Here is a 19,870-nt window from a genome sequence, read left to right as displayed (position 1 = left end):
AGCCTCAAACTCGTGCCCCTCTGTATTAAGCTTTTGAGCACTAGACCATCGCTATTCGCTACTACATTCGCCCTCAAAGCCCACTCCTGACTCAGACACTGGGGGCGGGGAAGGGCGCAGCGAGCTCAAAGGGCGGGGAACCATTTTGTCCCTTTTTACGGAGGTTCAGAGTGTGACTAGCCCCGTCTTTAAATTGCGGTTGAAGCAGGCTGGACCCGAGCGCGCAGGGTTGGGTCTAAACCCTAAAGGTAAAAGTCTCCTGACGCACTTGTGAAGGAACACGCCCTCACGGAAGCCCAGCCCCTAGCAGAACACTGGACTTCCGGCCAGGGGAAGCGGTAATCTTGATCTCGCCTCTGGACGAGGGGGCGTGGCGATCTCGTTCCCGCCTCTCGGAGCAAAAAACTGTTCGCGTCGCGGTGGTTTAACGTCATTTCCGAGCGCCAGCAGGGCGCCGATCGTAGTAGTGTGATCTGTTCCTAAAGTTCGGTCTTGATTTCCCTTGTGAACTATGGAGAGTGACTTTTACCTGCGTTACTACGTGGGTCATAAAGGCAAGTTCGGTCATGAGTTCCTGGAGTTTGAATTCCGACCTGACGGTAAGAGCGACCCCGCGCCTGCCAGGAGAGGGACCAGACCTGGGGGAGGGCGGAGAAGCGGGGCTCCGGAATGTGGCGAAGTGAAGGAAGGGGCTGAGACCGGTGCTGTTGGGTTATGAAAGGCGCATTCTTTTTTCGGCTTCACTGGTTCTTTCTGTCCATACACTGGGGCTTCTCCTTAGTAACTTTTTAAAAAGCCGGTTTGCTTACATTTCAACCAAGATTGATTGAATGTCCATCTTACACTGGGCTGTGTTCCACACTGGGGATAGAGCAACGAAGATAAATTTCCCCTTTCGTGGAAAATGTGTTTTAGTACTGGGAGAAACTATAAACAGTTATTTCCTATAGTGAGAAGTGATCAGAAAATAGGGTCGAGCCGGGCAGTGGTGGCTCACGCCTTAATCCCAGCACTTGGGACACAGGCAGGCGGATCTCTGTGAGTTCGAGGCCAGCCTGGTCTACAAGAGCCAGTTTCAGCTAGGACCTGTCTCGAAACCCTGTCTCGGAAAAACAAAAGAAAGAACGAAAGGAAGAGAAGAGAAAAGAAAGGAAAAAAGTTAGGGTCTCTTTTAGAGAGCACTCTGAAGAGTGGGTATTTGAATTGAACCGTAATTGAAAGGGATCAGTTCGTGACTCTCATGAAAAAAAGCATTCTCTAGGAGTATCAAGTGAAAAGGTCATAGGGCAGCAAAGAACCAGGCATGTTTTAGGGGGCCATTGTGATGACTGAAGGATAATAGCGAGTTCTAGGGAGAATAGTAGGATTTAGTGGCATTTCATTTGTATTTTAATAAAGATTGAAGATCAGAGAGTACAACAGTCCCACTTACAGATCGGGCAATGGTAACACCTTTAATTCCAGTAGCCACCCTAGTTGCCATAGAAACCGGCGGTGCTTCCCTTTAATCCCAGCCCTAGAAAGGATTATAAAACAGGAGGAAGCCAGGCAGTGGTGGCGCTCGCCTTTAATCTCAGCACTCAGGAGGCAGAGGTAGGCGGATCTCTGTGAGTTCGAGGCCAGCCCAGTCTACAGAGCAAGTTCCAGGACAGGCTCCATAGCTACTAAGGATCCCTGTCTCAAAAAAAGTGGGGGGCGGGGCGCAGAGACTGCTTTCAGTCTCTTCTGAGATTCTTGAAGGCAGGATCACCTGAGGTAGAGGAAAGAGCCAGTGGTTTGCTGTTTTGCTTTTCTGACCTTTGGGTTGAACCCTAGTTTCTCTCTATGAGTTTTTATTGTTCGTGCATCAGCAGGAGACAGTGTTAGGTAGGAGCCTTACTATGTAGGTGCTTAAAGGCCATGGCAGGAAACAACTTGAAACTCTTAAGAGAAAAGGTGTGATCTGTTCTTCAAAAAGGATCCTAGCTCTTGGACACAGAGTAGGCAAGAGTGATGGTGGTTGTCGGGTCATGAGAGATGATGGTCAGAACTAGGACAACTAGGGCTATAGATGTGAAGAAGATTTAGGATACTGTTGGCAACAATTAGAATGTATCTGTTTGGTAACATTTGGGAAGGTTGCAATGTGGTGAAGCAGCAAGGACAATTCTGTTCAAATCTTTTCCTTTTCATTCTCTATAAGATGGACAAGAAAATGTAGCGGCAGGCCTGTGTAATTAGATTATTGTAGGTCTCGGATACTATCAATAGCTGCTCTCTTCCTTCCTGATAAATTCAAAGCCCTTACCATGGCATACAGACACACACACTGAGTTCCTGCCTGCTTACCAGCCTCAGCCCTACAAATACTCATCCCACACTACTTCGTTTCTGTCTGCAACATCCCAAGCACTTTTTAATTTTCAGTCTCTTTGATGTGAATTCTGTTCAGGACATCATCTTGTCTTTTCTTGGTCCCTTAACCCACACCTACGCCTTACTGTACATTCTTCCCACATCCCACCCACCCGAAGTCATTTTATGCCTGAAACCTGTTCAGACCTTCAGCCTAAACTGGATGCTTCTTCTCTCCAAAGTTTCCTGGTTTTGGTTTTTGTTTTTTTTTCCTGCTACAATACATATGGTTCTTTTGCTTTTGTTTTGTTTTTTTGAGATAGGGTCTTACTGTGTAGCCTTGTCTGTTCCAAAATTTCCACGCAAACCAGATTAGTCTCAAATTCACAGAGATTCACCAGCCTCTGCCTCCTGAGTGCTGGGATTAAAGGTGTATGCTCAGGTGATTTTGCAATTTTTAATCTTCTTTATCTCCACTATATGCCCAAATTGGCCTGATGGTTGTACACATGCAGAAAAGGCCTTAGGAACCATATGTGCTCAGTTTAAAAGTATGCAGAAATTGGTCAGCATCACGAAACCGCATGGGTGCGTATGTGTGTGTATTCGTGTATCCGGCTTCCTACAGTTTTCAAAATGCTTCACAGCCCAGTTGTGCCTCCCCATGTTCTCTGTATGGGTAAGTTAGCAATTACAATTCCTGTTTACAGCTGAGGTCATTTTTTTAAAATATTTATTTATTTATTATGTATACAATATTCTGTCTGTGTGTATGCCTGCAGGCCAGAAGAGGGCACCAGACCCCATTACAGATGATTGTGAGCCACCATGTGGTTGCTGGGAATTGAACTCAGGACCTTTGGAAGAGCAGGCAATGCTCTTAACCTCTGAGCCACCTCTCCAGCCCCCAGCTGAGGTCATTGACCTGCAAAAAGCTATTTGCCAGAGTAGTTAAAGAACCTGCCTGTGGGGGGCTGGAGAGATGGCTCAGTAGTTAAGAGCTCTGCCTGTTCTTTCAAAGGTCCTGAGTTCAATATAGTGGTGCACAGCCATCTGTAATGAGTCTTGGTACCCTCTTCTGGCCTGCACTGTATACATAATCAATAAATAAATATTTTTTTTTTAAAAAAAAAGAACCTGCCTGTGTTCTTTTGCCACGTCGTAGTAGCTTTTGCCTGAACTCTAGTTCAATGTCAGGTGCATCTTCAGTGGGTTGGTAGTTTCCAGTGGAATACTGAAAAGATAGCTGTGAAGCGGGTTGAACTTGGGTATAATTTAGGCAAAGTTAATATTGTTAGTAGGCTTCTGGTGCTTTCTTTGGTTGTGTTTTGTTGTACATTGCATTCATTTTTTTTTTTGCCCCCACAGGAAAACTGCGATATGCCAACAACAGCAATTACAAAAATGATGTCATGATCAGAAAGGAGGTATGATACTTCCCTTCACTGCAAGAGCCTTTTGTTGTACAGTGTGTGTGCTCTCTCTGGTAATGATGAAAAATGAAGAGTAGGGAAACAAGTACTTAGTTCTTTTTTTCTTTTCTCTTTTGTTTGCTGTTGTCTGGTTCTCTTTTTTGTTTTGGGTTTTTTTTATTACTATTCTGTTTTGGTTTTTTTTTTTATTACTATTCTGTTTTGGGTATTTGTTTGTTTTTAGATAGAGTTTCTCTGTGTAGCCCTGACTGCCCTGGAACTCCCTCTATAGACCAAGCTAGCCTCAAACTCAGATATTCACCTGCCTCTGCCTCCCCTGGAAATAAGACATACGCATACTACCTGGCATACCTGAATGTTCTTTTTTTTAAGATTTATTTATTTATTATGTATACAGTATTCTGTCTACATGTATGCCTGCACACCAGAAGAGGACCCCGAATCTCATTACAGATGGCTGTGAGCCACCATGTGGGTACTGGGAATTGAACTCAGGACCTCTGGAAGAGCAGTCAGTGCTCTTAACCTCTGAGCCATCTCCAGCCCATACATGAATGTTCTTTAAGCCCTGATCGTAAATGCCCATGTGACTGTGTAGTCTTCCATATTTATATACAGGAAATTAAAAGCCCAGATACTATATCTGAGGCTTGTTCTAAGTTATTCTTGATGTAGATGGGCTTTCTGTCTATGTGTTATTTTCATTGGTTGATAAAGAGACTGCCTTGGCCCTTGGTAGTACAGAAAATTAGGTAGGCAGAGTAAACAGAACAGAATGCTGGGAAGAGGGCTATGAGGCAGATGCCATGGAGCCAGCCACCAGGTCAGACATGCTGAATCTTTCCCGGTAAGCCACCAACTCGTGGTGCTACACAGATTATTAGAAATGGGTTAATCAAGATGTGAGAGTTAGCCAGTAACTAACTCTCTAGAGATAATGGGCCAGGCAGTGTTTAAACGAATACAATTTGTGTGTTGTTATTTCCAGGGCTAGGCTAGCTGTGTGGGAGCCGGGCGGGATGAAAAGCAGGCCTGCCTGCAGCTCCTCACTACATATTCTTGCTTGTAAGAGATAATGGCCAAAATTTAGGTACACTCATCTCTCAGTAAGCTCATGTGTTCCGTTCTGCAGTGAGTTCTACCGTAACATTAAGGCTGCTTCAAAACTGCCGTTTCCTTTAACCACTCTGTCACACGTGAAAATAGAAGTCAGGAAATCATCGTAACATTTAGCGTTAATTTTATGCCAAGTCAGCATCATATCTTTTCTGTTTTTCTGCATGAGCTAGTAAACTGAGTAAAGATGTCTCTCTTAAAACACACCTTCTCTAATTAAGAATGGCTAGGATAGAGCTGAGGATGGAGCTCAGCTGGTAGACTGCTGGGTTTCATGAGGCCCTGGGTTTGGTCCTTAGTACCACAGGAACTGGTCATGGTGGTCCATGTCTGTAATCAGGCTATTGAAGAATTGTTGCCAGGAATGAAGATACGTGTTTGCAATCCCAGGGCTTCGTGGGTGAGGCAGGAGCATTAGAATTTCAAGTTCATATCAAGTTTGAAACCAGGCTGAGCTAAATAAGATCCTGTCTCAAAAACAAAGAAGAGATTGTTTAGCTCATCATTCTGGAAGTTCAAAATCCAAACACTGTGCAGTAGTAGGAGGGTGTGTGTGGCCATGCAGTGACCTCTCAAAACAGAGCAGTGAAGAAGAGGCAGACATTGGGACCCAAAGTCTCTGATGATGTGCTGCAGTGCTCATGCATCTTAACCCTGCTTTTAGGCTTATGTACATAAAAGTGTGATGGAGGAACTGAAGAGAATCATTGACGACAGTGAGATCACCAAGGAAGACGATGCTCTGTGGCCCCCTCCTGACCGAGTAGGCCGGCAGGTGAGTGCTCTGCTGACTGCTTGTACTTCTTACCAAGAAGATGCAGACCACTGCTCTGTGGGACACTGGGGCAGGAGGGAGAATCGGTAGTCCCATGTGGTTGCTGGGAATGGAGCCCAGGTGCTCTGGAAGAGCAACTAGTGCTCTTAACCACCGAGCCAGATTTCCAGCCCCATGTTACTGTTTTAATAACTAAAAAATAAAAGATAATTCTACCCCGACTGCTACTACTATACTCCATTCTCCTGCCTTGTATGGCCCCGTGTTTCTACCCTACAGCCAGGGGGTTCTTTGACAACGTAAATTGTGCTGAGCATGTTGGCACATGCCTCTAGTCTCAGCATGTGGGAAACAGGCTGGCAGGCCTCTGTGAGTTCTAGACCAGCCAAAGGTACATAGTGAGACCCATCTCAAAAAACAAAGACAGCTTTCTCTTCCTTGAAGGAAAAGATTTGTAAATTTTAAACTTAAAACTTGTTTTACAGAAGACATCTAAATAAAGTTGAAAAGAGCCACAGACTGGATGAAGATACTTAGAAAATATATCTAACAAGGAGTGTCCCTACAGAATATATAAAGAACTATAAAGCAATAAAAAGATAACCCGAGGCGGGGGCCAAAAATGTTAACAACGGTTATAAATAGACAGTCTATAGACTCAAATAGTAGCCAGTAAACATTGAACAGATTTACAAGTGCATCTTTAACATGCAAAAATTAGGACATCACATTTTCTAAAGCTTCACCCAGGTCTTCAAAAGAATAGAAAGAATTCATACACTGATGGCAGAAAAAAAAAAAAGTACCAGTGTGGCCATATTAGGAAGCCATTTGGATAGGAGCTGGCAGAGCAGAAAATACTTAGTTTTGGTGGAGCTGGGGGCCCAACTCCAGGACTAGCACAGATGTTTACTGTGACCTCAGCCCCAAGATAGAAAATGTTCTTGTCACGTCATGTCTAGTAACACAAGTTGGGAACTTAAGTCTGCTTCAGTAAGGAAATGGAATGTTCAGCTCATTTAAATTGTTGAGTAGCTCAACATGGATAAATCTTAGAAAAAACATGGAATGAAAAAAAATGTGTGTGTGTATCGAGTATGGCCATTTATTTTAAAAGCACGCTGCTAAATCTGGAAAAGCATGTAGCAGGAATATACACCAGTTTTAGGGTATGCCAAGGAATAGAGTGGGATCCAGGTATAACTTGTGCTTCTTTTAATAAAGTGGGGAGTATCATGATGGACCAGTGGATAAAGGCTCTTGTTTTGTTGCCACACCTGGCAGCGTGAGTTCATTCTCCATGACCCACATAAAGGTGTAAGGAGAGAATGCCCATAAGCTGTCCTCTAACCTCCAGAATGTGCCCTGAGATTTGTGCCTACATGCATACATCACACACACACACACACACACACACACACACACACACACACATACACACACACATACACCAATAAGTAAATAATTTAAAAGAAGAAAAGGACCAGAGAGATGGCTTGGTAGATGCAAGCATGAAGATCAGAGTTTGGATGAGCCTTGTCCTGTGTGCTTGATTAATGACCCAGTGCTGTCTTTTTTTTTTTTTTTTAATGTTTCTAGGAGCTTGAAATCGTCATTGGCGATGAACACATTTCTTTTACAACATCAAAAATTGGTTCCCTTATTGATGTCAACCAGTCCAAGTAAGTATATATGACATTTATATCCAGTAGTATGTGTTGTTAGAGAGTAAAAAGAAAGTGTCAGCTGGGTGGTGGTGGCACACGCCTTAATTCCAGCACTTGGGAGGCAGAGACAGGTGGATCTCTCTGAGTTTGAGACCAGCCTGGTCTACAAGATAGCTCCAGGACAGGCTCCAAAGCTACAGAGAAACCCTGTCTCAAAAAACAAAAATAGGACAGAAAGAAAGAAAATGTCAGTCAAATGGGGCCAGCATAGAGAGATGTGGTGCAGATACAAGACAAAATCAGCATGGTCCTCCTCATTCTTAGGGCTCGGGTTACAGTTGTCTTTCAGTATCGTGGAGGGGTTGGTTCCAGGAATTTTGGTACCAGAATCTTTGAATGCTCAATTCCTTTAGTTAAAATAATGTCATATTTTCACAGAACCTGTGTACTTCCCATATACTTTAAATCATCTTTATAAAGCCAAATTCTGTGTAAATATCACACAGAATTTGTATCATTCTAAATTGCATCATTTAGGAAATAACAGCAATGAAAACCATCTGAACATGTATATGATAGTTGGGAACTTCATGAACATGTCTTCATTCATGGCTGACCCAAAAATGCACAGCTTATGGATTCAGGCCAATTGTGTTTTCAAAGGCTGCTTCTTTTACTTGTGGTGGTTCATTCAGTTACTGCTTCTCCATGACACTGAGGAATGCATAGTAGCAACCAGAAGAGAAAATTTAGGCCAAACAAATGTTGGTCACCGAGTGAGCGTTTTCTCAGTGTTGACTGTTTAGTCTCGCCCATCTTAGTCTTGGTGGAGTTTGAAATCTCGTATCTAAATTTTAAGATTCATGTTGCCAGTGGTGTGAATTACAACATGGAATGGGAATCTATTTTTTACAAAAAAAATCTGGGGATGGGGGCTGTTTGTTTGTTTGCGGTACTGGGAATTGAACATGGTTAGAGCCTTGCATGTTAGGCAAGCGCTCCACCACTGACCTAGATTTCAAACTTTTTTAAAAAGCATAAGACAGAATCTGTTTTAGAAATCATGGTTTCCCCCTTGGTTTTATGATTTTCACAGTAAAAACAGCACGCTTTACTCCATTTTAATAAGTGACCCTTTTATTCTTAATGGACATGTGCTTCCTCGGGGTTTTATTACTGTAAATACCTTCATAAGGAACATTTTTGTGGTAATCAGAGTTATTAATTTTATTTGCCATTTTTTCTCTGCTTCTTAAACATTTTTATGTTCTTTTGTATTTTAGGGATCCAGAAGGCTTACGAGTATTTTATTATCTTGTCCAGGACCTGAAGTGTTTAGTCTTCAGCCTTATTGGATTACATTTCAAGATTAAACCAATCTAGATTGGATATTGTGGACATGAGGGGGTGGGAATTTTTAGTTACCGTAATTAGGAATTTTTTTCTGTATATTGGGGCAATTTTTATAAACAATAAATGATGGTCTTTAATAAATGTGATAACATCTACTTTTTGTTATTTTTTCTAAACACCTAATGTGTGAATTATTTCTCATGTAAAATACAAACATTCAATGAGGCCAGGGAGATGGTTCTACCTTAGCTGCATAAGCCTGCATAAGCTTTAGCTGCATAAGCCTGACATGACAACCACCATCTACATCCCTGAGACCTGCATGGGCCAGCCAGCCTGGACTAAGCACCCAGCAGCAGCAGAAACAGGGACCCTGCTTCAACAAGGTGGAAGGCAAGAAATGACGAAATTTTTATACCTGTATGTAAAATTTATACATAAATTTTTATGTAGCATGGGCACATGCTGGTGCACACACATATACTAAATAATTTTTTTTAATATAACAAGAGCAACAAGAGTTGGGAATCTCAGCAATATTGAAAGGAGATTCCTGGACAAGTTTGTTTTAACAGAGAGCCTCCCTTTGTTTTGCTGCCCAGGATAGCTTAGAACTTGGGATCAGTCTCCCAAGTACTGGGGTTGCAGGCAGGTGCCATCACACCCAGTTCAGTTTGGATTCTTAAATTCCATGGGAAAAGGAACCTAGATATTTACCAGACAAATCAACTACTGTAAGTGCACTAGGTAAGTGCCTGCATAGCATTCCTGAGGTCTTGGATTTTATCTCCACCAAGGCAGACAAAATAATACAATGTTTGACCCTAACTGGGTCATGATGAAAATAAAAAACAAAAAAAACTAAAGTTGACACCATTAAAGAAATTATGTGAATATTGGCTGTTGGGTTTACATACAGTGTGTGTAAGACTGGATTTTGTACATACTAAGCAAGTGTTCCACCACTAAGCTACACTTCACAGCCAGGTAGTGTTAGCTTCTTGGGCATGACACTGCATTGTAGTCAGGCTTCATTTCTTTTACAGATCCTCTATTTCAGTGTGGAGGGAAACTTCAGCGGGTGGATTGATAGTTTTCTCTTGCTGTTACATAAATTTCATGGCTTTAGGCAAGTAGCTGGGTAGATTGCACGAGGAGAGATGGGACTTGTAGGTTTTGTGTGTCTGAAGGGACATACATGATGGGCTTAAACACACATTCATCCTTAGAAACATTCCAGCCATAGACAAGGTCCCACGAGCGTCCTCAGACTTAATGATTCACTCTGCCTGCTGTTTCAAGTTAGGGATATCATTTATGTCTGACAAGGCAGGATGCCAGACTATTGAGATGAAAAAGACTTTTTTTTTTTAAATGACACAAGTGGGGAGATGGCTCAACGGTTTAGAGTATTTATTGCTCTTGCAGAGTACCCCAATCCAGTTCCTAGCATTCATAAGGTTAACCGTTACTGGGGGATCCGGTGCCCTCTTCTGGCCTCGGCGGGAGCCGCATGCATATGTGGTGCACACATAAGCAAAAAACACGCAAACACATAAAAATTAAAACAAAGACGAGGTTATAAAAGTTTTCGAATGTTGACGCCAACGGGCTCCTGCAGTGTGGGTAAAGATATGACAGAGTAAGACCGTAGGGGTGAACCAGCTGACCACGAGGACGTGGACACAGTGTAGCCCTGTGGGAAAGATCACAGCATCAGGTCCAGCAGGTAGACCGAGTGAGTACAGCGGAAGGCCACTACGCCAAGGCTGCAACCTAAGACGACTCAGGACCACAGGATAGTAAGGAGGCAGAAAGAAAACCGAGGGGCTAGAGCGGTCTAGCAGAGGTTTCGAGCCAGAATGCCCTGCCTGCTTGGTGACGGCACAAACTGAGAAGCAGGAACTGCCTCTGGCATTAGCCAGCGCTAATGGGTCCCAGCGTACCCACCGAGAAAAGCTCTCGCCGGCGGATTACACGGCTCGCCAACGCCTGATTCCCGCCCACCCGCACTGAGGCTGCGCGGCGGTGCCAGCCTTTTACGACGGGCCGGAAAGCAGAGGTCGCAGCGGCATAACGTGGACCAGGCAGCTATGGGGGTAAGGGGAGGGGATTCGCCACCGGAGCGTCCGGTAGCCGAGTCAGAGGTGGGGTGAAGGCAGCGAGGACCCAACAGTCAAGAGCTCTACCAAAAGGGGATGAAGGGAGTGAGATCGCGTTGAGGCCCGGGAGGCCGGGTTTGAGCTGGGAGGGGCGAGGCGGGGCGGGGCACGCGGCTGCGCAAGCGCGACCGTGCATTTAGCCTGGCCCGCCCTCTTCTCAGAAAATCGCGCTGCAGCTCAAAGCCACGCTGGAGAACGTCACCAACCTTCGGCCAGTGGGTGAGGACTTCCGGTGGTATCTGAAGGTGCGGCGGAAAGCGGATCCCTCCTGGGAAAGGGAGGAGCATCGGGAGGCAGTGGGCGTTTTAGGGCTCAGTTCAAGCCGTGATCTCAGTATTGAACTGGGAACGTTTCTGTCCAGCTGGGTCCCGAGGTAGTTAGCCAGGCATATAAGTGGGTTTTTCAGGCTGGAATTTTAGATTTTATTTTTATTGATTATATTAGTCTCATGTACTATAGGCTAGCCTTGAACTCTTTATATAGCGGAGGATAACTGATTTTGGCTTTCCCTTCCGTGTACTGGGATTACAGATGGGCGTCCTCTTCCCACAGTGGGGCTTGGTCTTTTTTTTCCCCCTCTGCAGTCCTGGGCATATATTCGAATCTAGGGCCGCACATTAGCATTCTCCGACTGTGTAATCTCCCCGGCTCTTGATGTGTAAACAGACACTGAACAAAATGTTATTTGCGGGGACCTTGTGATTACTTAAAAAGGTGAATAAAACACACCTTGTTTTATTTTCTGGCTTATCTTATCGTGGAAGTTGACCACCCTTCGTCCCTACACAGTACTAGCAAACCCAGTAGAACCCAGTAGGTGCCCTGTCTGATTGCTCTATAGAGCTCCAAACAGTGAGGCTCATAACGTTCCAGATTCTGCGTTATTTTCCTAGTCTATCTCAGCGACTCACATACACATCCAAAGCCTTGCCTTTCAGGAAGTCATAACTGATACCTTTTATTCCCATTTAACCCCCTTGGTACTAGACAAATGCTCTACCTCTGCATCCACAGCTCCTGTTTCCAAGTGTTTTAGAGCATGAGTTCCAGGGCTCAGTTGCAAAATGAACTTCTTTAACTTGAAGGAATAATAGAATTAAAAAGGAGGCAGAAAAGGGTAACAAAAGGATGAGAACTTAACCCCAGCAGTCTTAGGACTCTAAAGGCAAAGCTCCTAGCTAGGCACGGTTGCTGTGACTTGGATTTCCCAGCCAAATGATAGGTATTTTAGAAGAGGGTAAGGATGACGGTGTCAGAAACAACTTGTTCCTTGACTGGAGATAAGTCTGCTCGTTCCTCCTTGGGGTTGGTTGTAGGATGTGGTAAGAATCGCCTAGAAAATAGGCTGTATTAGACATAGTGGCACTCACTTGGAATCCCAGTACTCCGAAAACAGAGGCAGGAAGATCTCGGGGTCAAAAACAGTTGGGGCTACATAGCGAGAGCCTAGGTAGAAGGCTGTGGTAGGTTAGGAGCCTACTTTACACCATACTATCCTTACCCTTCCCGTGGTGTCTTTGTAACTAAGCCAGCTGCTCAACTAATATTCTTTTTCTACCCCAAGATGAAATGTGGCAACTGTGGTGAGATTTCAGAGAAGTGGCAATATATCCGACTGATGGTAATAGTCCCTATCGCACATACCCCTGGGCAAAGTTGGGGTTGGTTGGTTGGTTGGTTGGTTGGATTGGTTTGGTGACTTCCAAGAGCAAGCACCAATGTGGTCAGCATGGGAACAACAGGCATCTTTGGAATATGAGGCAAAGTTCAAAATCAAGGGGGACCTTTTTTCTCAATCACAGAAAGACTCCTTAGGGTGCTGCCCCACCCCAGGTGTGCTGAGGGATTGAATCCAGGGCTCTGTGCATCCTAAACAGGCTCTACCACTGAGCTACCCCAACCCTCTTTGTCATCTGTCAGCAAGCGACTCACTTCTGTGGGTCTTGGTCTCTTCCACTGGAAAACAGGGATGCAATTTCTGGGACCATTGCATCTAGCTGGTACATAACTAGAAGTTATGTTTGTTTCTTGTCAGGACAGTGTGGCGTTGAAAGGTGGCCGTGGCAGTGCCTCCATGGTCCAGAAGTGCAAACTGTGTGCACGGGAAAACTCCATTGGTAGGTCAGGCGACGATAGCCAGGTTCTTCCAGGCTTACTAGAAGCAGACTTGTGTTGTCCGGGGTAGACACGGGGCTGAAGTGCTAAAACCTGGACAGCTCGCTCCTTTTCCTTGACTGGAGCGTGGGTATAGATTCAAGTCAACTTTTCCTTTCTGTATTTCAGAAATTTTGAGCAGCACCATCAAGTCTTACAATGTAAGTCCCCTGCTGTAGCAACAGGGGTGGTGGGATTAAATCTGAACTGATAGTTAGGAGGAGTAGGTTCAAGAGCAGCTGCATCCGAGTGACCAACCGCTGGTCATTGTCCCATGTACTTAACTCTTTTGTTGTTGTTTGAGACTAGGTCTCACTAGGTAGTTCAGGCTTGGCTCAACCTCAGTCTACTCCTGTTTCAGCCTCCTGAATGCTGAGATGACAGGCACTTGTCACCATGCCTTCTTGCAGGGAGCATGCTCTTTAATGTACTTAGTTGTTCATTGGCTCAGTCCATCTTTTGTTCACCATACACTGGGTGGTATTCCTGAAAGTACAGTGGGTTGAAAATTTGGGCATGGTCTTGGGTAGTAGTCACTGAGCCCATGGGTGAAGTAGGCAAGGGTGTCTTGGTCACCCACCTCCTAAGAGGTGCCCTCTTCAGTCGCCCAGCCCTTGTCTGCATGGCATAATAGATGGTTAGCAAAAGGCCATGGTATGCCTATTGCACCATACGGATGGTCTGGAGCCTTTGGAACATGACATTCTTGTTTGTCTTCTGGGTGCTGATCATTTACCATTCACGGAACTGTGATCGGCTCTTCCTATGTGGTTCAGATCTCACAATAAACATGTAGGTTTTCCTCAGCTCTGTAGACATGCAGGAAGGCTGTCCCAAGGACCCTTACTCTTCTACAGAAACTGTACCTACAGAAGGTCCTCCTGGGAGCGGTGCCCAAGTCAGGCTTCTTTTAAAAAGGGCTAAGTTGTTCTGGGTCCTATTCTGGGCTCATGGGTCCAGTAAGGATCCACATAGCAGAAAGGACAGGGGGCATGGGTCTCCTGGGGACCCATTGGGCCTGCCTCCTCAATATGCTTCCTTTCTAGGCTGAAGACAATGAGAAGTTCAAGACAATAGTAGAGTTTGAGTGTCGTGGCCTTGAACCTATTGACTTCCAGCCCCAGGTATGTATTTTTAAGAGGACTCTTGAGAGAGGGAATATAGTAACAGAACTTTGCTTCTTACAGAAACTGTAAAATAGGAGTTCTCCATCTTGCTCTTCTCTTCAATGTTCTAGCACTAAGCTATAACACAAACCAGGAATTCTATGAATAGTAATTTTCAGTTATTAAATGCCTGCTGTATGCTGTGCTCCATGCCTGTTTCCTTTCCATGTTACTTCATTTCATCCTTACTGTAACCCTGGGGAGTCATTCATCTTAATTTCATACAAAGGAATGTCAGAGATTGTGCATGTCTTAGGATTTTATTGCTGGGAAGAGACACTATGGCCACAGCAGCCCTTATAAAGGATAACATTTCATTGGGGCTGGTTTAGGGTTTCAGAGGTTTAGTCTATTGTCTTCATGGTGGGGAACATGGTGACACGCAGGCAGATGTGCTAGAGGATCTGAGAGCCCTACATTTTGCAGGCACAGGAAGTCTAACTGACACACTGTGTGGTATCCTAAACATAAGAAACCTCAAAATCTGTCCCCACAGTGACACTCTTCCTCTAGCAAGGCCATACTCACTCCAACAAAGCCACACCTAATAGTGCCATTCCCCATGATATTCTGGGGGCCAAATACATTCAAACTACCACAGTGCAGATTGCCAGGGTCCTACAGTTAGTAGGCAGGGGGCTGTAAATGGAACCCAGATCTGTCTGACTCTTGCAGTCAGTCCTCATCCACAGTAACTCTGGAGTAAGTTAGAAAAGATGACGGGGCAGTGGAGGCGCACACCTTTAATTCCAGCACTCAGGAGGCAGAGGCAGGTGGATCTGTGTGAGTTCAAGGCCAGCCTGGCTCCAAAGCTACACAGAGAAATCCTGTCTCAAAAAACCAAAAAGAAAAGATGATATTGGCATCCCCGTTTCATAAACAAAAACAAGCAAACAAAATCCTCAGCCACACAGCAAGTTTAAGGCCAGCCCAGGATCCATGAGACCGTGTCTCACAAACAAACAAAAACTTAAGTTCAGAACCAGTTATAGTGGTGCCCACCTTTAATCCCAGCACTCAGGAGACTGAGGCAGGTGGATCTCTGTGAGTTTGACAATAACCTGGTCTACATAGGGAGTTCTAGAACAGCCAGAGCTGTGTAGAGAGACCCCATCTCAGAAAAATAAAACAAGACAAAAACCAAAAACTAAGGTTCAGTCAGAGAAGAGTGGAGTGTGTACCCAGGTCCTTCAACAGACAAGGGTGATGGAGAATTTACCCCACTTCTGCCTTTTTTTTCTGGGCTAGTTTTTATTAACATAAATCAGAATCACCAGAGTAGGGAGCCTCAACTGAAGAACTGTCCTGATTGCCAGTTGAGGTGAGCCCGGGATATATAAGGAAGATAGCTGAGGCTAGGCGCGGCCACACGTCTTTAGTCCCAGCACTTGAAGGGCAGAGGCAGATGGATCTTTGTGAGCTCAAAACCAGCCTTGTTTTCACAGTAAGTTCCAGGTCAACCAGAGCTCCATGGTGAGACCAGTCTCAAAAAAGAATGAATGAAGGGAAAGGAAGGAGAAAAGGGGGGGGAAAGAGAAGAGAAAGGAAAGTAGGCAAGCAGGCCAGAAGCAGTCTTCCTAGATGGCCTCTGCTGGTTCCTGTCTCCAGGGTCCTGCCTCGGCTTCCCTGGGCCATGGACTACAGTAGTAAACCCTTCCTCCCCAAGCTGCCTTTGGATCATGGTGCTTATTGCAGCAATAGAAGGAAGCCATGCAGTTTTCTAGGCCAGGGCTGTAACTTAGATACACCGCGGCAGTGCCGAGTCACCGGGAGCTCAGGTTTGTCAGGAGCAGCTGTTTACGCTGCGGTTGCTTTCATCGTGAAGGCTTTGCTAGCAAGCCCAGCCCTGAGCTGGGCTTCACAGGCGCTGTCTTTCCCCAACCTCACTCTGTTTTCCTGGCCCCTGCAGGCCGGGTTTGCCGCCGAAGGTGTGGAGTCAGGGACAGTCTTCAGTGACATCAATCTGCAAGAGAAGGTGAGACTTGGGGATCCAGCAAGGTGCTGTAAGGTACCTGGTGGGAATTATTTTTTTGGTGAACAGGGCTTATCACTGGAGAGCTAGCTCTGAATTCGGGTGCTTTTTGTTAGTGAAGCTGCTCTTTAAATGGCTCTATGTACAGTGCTGGAGTGCAGTCCCGTGTGTGTACATGCAGGAAGGCTGAACGTGCCTGATACGGAAAGTTCACAGTAGATAAGCTTCATTCAGGCCTGAGTTACAGTGCTGGTGGCCGTGAGCTATGTAGGAAATATGCTGCTCTTAAATACATAAAACAGGGGAATTTACTTTACCCGTTGGTGAAAACCTGGGACAGATGCTCATGGGAGGCTAACCTGTCTCCCCTGGGAGCAGTAGTTGAAATACTTGTGGTGATCACCTATAGTATTGTTTCAACCCTACAGATAGATAAGTCTTTGTCCCAGCTGTGAAGGAAGGACACCAGTTCTATTAGCATGGCTCCTTGTAACTGCAGAAGGTAGCATTCTGTGGCCCCCGCCCCATGCTGGTTTCTGTGCTAAGCGTCTTTCTGTGTTTTATTTCATTCTTTCAGCATTCACTCTCAAGTCTCTTTTCTCCCTTTTTAAATAAAGGGCAGAACTCAAAAGCCTGGTGCTGGTAACACAAGCCTTTAATCCAGGCACTTGGGAGGCAGAGGCAGGTGGATCTCTGAGTTGAGGCCAGCCTGGTCTATGGAGCAAGTTCCAGGACAGCCAGGGATACACAGGGAAACCTTGCTTGAAAAGCCAATCAATCCATCAAGGGCTAAACTTAGGTTTGGGGAAGTGACATGAAAACTTGCCTGGCTATAGGACTGGGAGACAGAGTTCAGGCCTGAGTTGTCTGTTCTGTCAAGAGTTTCCTGTGTTCGTGACCTGCTGAGTCAGAGCCTGCATTGGGCTTTGGCATCCTGGTTCTTCACTGTCCACACTGTCTGTTCTGCCTTGAGAGGCTAATGCTGCCTTATTTCACAGGACTGGACAGACTATGACGAGAAGGCTCAGGAGTCTGTGGGGATCTTCGAGGTCAGTCATCAGTTTGTGAAGTGCTGAACTGTGTTCCTACAAACTTGCCCGAAAGAACTGAGAGGAGGAAAAGGGCCCTGAGCAGCAAATCCCATGGAGGTTTCTCATCGCGATCTCCTAACACCTGTACCAGCCCTCACAGTCTGCATGCTGGGCTTTGTCACGGTTCTGAGTCCCACCAATAAAGCCCCACTGGTGTGTGAGGGTAGTGTGTGCAATACTCCCTCCACAAATAAGAGTGAACTCTGGATGTCTCTGCTTTCTCATGCCTACTCTGCACCTGAGCCAGTTTGCAAAATACACAGGAGCACACAGCTCTTGGGAAATAGGCAGGTCCACCTACAAGATTAAAGGCTTGAAGGCCAAGTGGCACCAAGGGCAGAGAAGCCTATGGAATGATGCTGTGAGCCCAGCAGCTCCAAACTAAAACACGCCCTGATCATCATGGCTCTCAAGTAAACCCAGGCATCTGTTAGCTGCTCACTTCACCCCAGACCTCACTCCTGGCATGTATCCTTCCACTCCACATTCCTGGCTGATGGCTAGCCTGCCTCTTCATTTGCTGTGATAGAGCCCTTCCTGTCAGAGTCAACCTGGAAGTTCTTCCTCGTGTGGAATCAGCCTCTGTGATCCCTGAAGCACCTCTCGCTGGTCCTGGCTTATCCCTGTGGCCCATAACTGTATGTTCTGCTTCCAGACAACTCTTTGGAATGAAGACAGCATCATGGCCTGCTGAGTCTCTTGGAACCAGAGATTCCCCACACAGCAGAGTTGGTCAGTGTAGTACTAGGCCATGAGGATACTGTGCCTTCATACGTGGGAACCCACCATTTGGAAAACCTGTTACACAGACTATATTTCTCCAATAGTCTACTGGAGCAGAAACAAAGATTTTACTTTTTAATTTTGTATACTTGTTTGTATTTATGTGTAGGTGTGTGGGTTTGAGTACAGATGCTTTCAGAGACCAGAAGAGGGTATCGTATCCCCTGTGCTGGAGTTATAGGCTATTGTGACCCACCCAGTGTGGGTTCTAGGCACCAAACTAAGGTCTTCTGCAAGAGCGGCGTGTGCTCTTAACTGCTGAGCCATCTCATCTCTCTAGTCCGTGTTCTTCCACTTCTGAGAGTAGAAAAAGGCATGCCATCCCCAGGCTGGTTGAGAGGGTCTAACCAAGGGAGCTGGCAAAACTGGCCATATCTGAGCATGGTAGGGAGTTGCTGACCCTGCTTCCTTTCAAGTCTGGCAACTATCTTGTGTTTACTAAGCCCCTGTGTTTTTTTTTTTTTTTTTTTTTGAGCACTTCTGCACCTGACAGAGCAGGGCTTCCATCCTCCCCCAAGTCATAGTCTACCCTAGAAGCAAGCTGTAGCCCTGTACTGGGAAAAACCTTTCTTGTTTGTCGTCTCTATATTAAGTTCATACATTAAATATTAAAGGGATCTCTTGGTTCTAGAAGGTGAGGAAACCTAAGTAGTCATTAAGAAGTAAAGGAAAAATAAAACAGATGGTGTCAAACAGGTAACATTCAATACCCATTTAACAGAAACAGCAACAAAGAAACCCTTAACTAACTAAAACTCAGGAGAACACCAAGAGCAAGTGTTGTATTTAGTAAGTGCTGAGATGCTCAAGTGCTCCCCTCGGGGTCAGGGTGGAGTGAGGACTCCCCCATCACTGCTTCTGTTCCCACCAGGTGTGCTGGCGTGCTGGGCCCCACCAGGGTAATGAAAGAGCAAAGAACTTAGTACAAAGTCCAAAAGAGTTGACGGGTGCTAGATTTAAGATCTATGCAGAAATCAATGGCGTTTCCATACATTAATAAGCAAAACATAATTCAAGAAAAGATGCCTTTTCTAATAGCAGCCTAGGGTAGGCTGTCTTTGGGGACTGAGTACTTGCACAGTATGCATGAATCCCTGGGTGCACTCTCCAGTACCACAAAGAAATAGCAAGTAATAGCAAGAAAATACATTCCTTCCTCAGAGTCATTAGGATTTAATCTTAAAGGAATTTACAACAATGGAGAATAGCATTAAGTGTCACTGAAAGACATTAAAGACCTATGTTATGATGACAAATAGGAAGACTTGATGTTCAGACACTCGATTTTAAAAAAATTATAAATTTAAATAAAATTGCAATTATTGTTTAGTGGAACAAAACTTGAGTCAATTCTGAAATCCCTGAGTTACTGACTATGTACCACATGGCACAGTGTACAGAGCAGTGGCAGTTAAGCCAGTATGGTATTAGCTCTGTGGTAGCCAAATAGATCAATAAACAGGTTAAACAGATCCATTGATGTGAAAAAGAAGTTGGCAGATGGTGTTGCAAATGAACATGTTAATTATTAGCTCAGTGTGTGCAGGGACAAATGTTCAGTGAGGTGAGGTTGGAGCCCTGCTTCACTTCCCCTGCAGAGATACTCCTCCCGAGGCTTGTCAGCTATGGTGTCTGATGCCAAGGGGTGTGGGAGGAGTGGATCACTGGCTTCAGCATCGGCTTCACTGCAGATCCTGAGCAAGTGCCTCCTGTCTTGGGACCTTATTTTCTTCATATGAAAAATGAGGACAGTTTCAACTGTGGATTGTGTTACTGATGAGATTAGCCCAAAGGGCGTGTCTGAGTCCCGCGTGTTACCAGGCCTGCACACTGTGCTAGCTGTAATAAAAGGCAGTTTCCTGAG

General features: G+C 45.2%; 2 protein-coding genes across 2 annotated transcripts; both read left to right on the top strand.

Annotated features, from left to right (window-relative positions):
* The first annotated feature begins 415 nt into the window (after positions 1-415).
* Positions 416-8,833, top strand: Magoh (mago homolog, exon junction complex subunit). The gene is made up of 5 exons (XM_048453309.3): positions 416-599; positions 3,703-3,761; positions 5,548-5,658; positions 7,258-7,340; positions 8,609-8,833. The coding sequence occupies exons 1-5, from the start codon at positions 512-514 to the stop codon at positions 8,706-8,708; spliced, it is 441 nt and encodes a 146-aa protein (XP_048309266.1). The 5' UTR covers positions 416-511; the 3' UTR covers positions 8,709-8,833.
* A 1,821-nt stretch (positions 8,834-10,654) lies between these two features.
* Positions 10,655-18,092, top strand: Czib (CXXC motif containing zinc binding protein). The gene is made up of 8 exons (XM_048453310.3): positions 10,655-10,777; positions 11,002-11,085; positions 12,405-12,461; positions 12,876-12,957; positions 13,124-13,155; positions 14,041-14,118; positions 16,070-16,135; positions 17,131-18,092. Exons 1-8 carry the CDS (start codon positions 10,772-10,774, stop codon positions 17,206-17,208), a joined length of 483 nt encoding a protein of 160 aa, XP_048309267.1. The 5' UTR covers positions 10,655-10,771; the 3' UTR covers positions 17,209-18,092.
* Positions 18,093-19,870: the final 1,778 nt, after the last annotated feature.

The sequence above is a fragment of the Myodes glareolus genome, chromosome 3 (assembly GCF_982192425.1).
Source record: "Myodes glareolus chromosome 3, mMyoGla1.1, whole genome shotgun sequence".
Lineage (NCBI taxonomy): Eukaryota > Metazoa > Chordata > Mammalia > Rodentia > Cricetidae > Myodes > Myodes glareolus.
This window is presented reverse-complemented; position numbering and strand designations above follow the sequence as displayed.